Source organism: Trichinella spiralis, assembly GCF_000181795.1.
Source record: "Trichinella spiralis strain ISS 195 chromosome Unknown Scfld2297, whole genome shotgun sequence".
Classification (NCBI taxonomy): domain Eukaryota; kingdom Metazoa; phylum Nematoda; class Enoplea; order Trichinellida; family Trichinellidae; genus Trichinella; species Trichinella spiralis.
Window position 1 is genome coordinate 1 of NW_003529236.1, and position 546 is coordinate 546.

The 546-nt window shown below is 54.4% G+C and overlaps 1 protein-coding gene across 1 annotated transcript; it reads right to left on the bottom strand.

Annotated features, from left to right (window-relative positions):
• Positions 1–35: 35 nt before the first annotated feature.
• Positions 36–322, bottom strand: Tsp_16021 (conserved hypothetical protein; the record flags this gene model as incomplete). Its single annotated transcript, XM_003368551.1, has 1 exon — positions 36–322. A coding segment is annotated over one exon (287 nt), but the record flags the coding sequence as incomplete, so codon positions are not given.
• Between the last annotated feature and the right edge of the window lie 224 nt (positions 323–546).

Genomic DNA, 546 nt, shown 5'->3' on the forward strand with positions numbered 1-546 from the left:
CATGTCTTCCACGTCAATCCCCTCAGCGCTTTTACCATCGACCGCTGAAACGTCGCCGAGGCGTTGCACAGCCCGAACGGCATGACGCGGAATTGGAAGATTCCCAGGGGTGTGGAAAACGCTGTCTTTTCCAGGTCTTTTTCGGCGACTTCGACTTGCCAGTAGCCGGACGCCAAGTCGAGGGTGCTGAACCACTTGGGCCCCCCGCCAGCGCATCCAGCGTATCGTTCTATGCGCGGGATGGGTTGGGCGTCGACGCGCGTCAAAATTTTCAATTTTTCATCCCGTTGCACCTCCGCAGGGAGACGTCCTTCTTTCGGACCTCCACTACGGTTGAGCTCACGAGTTATGAGGCTGATGCCATCCGTATGGCTTGCTCAATTTGCCTGAAACGGCCGAACATCGTCCCTGTTTGGAAAAGACGATCGAGACGATGGACAAGGTTTGTGTGTTGGGACTGTCCGATCTCTATTATTGGCTCAACAACACATATGCGTCTGAGTTCACAACCATCTTACGAGACGACACTCGAGATGTCCAGTATGC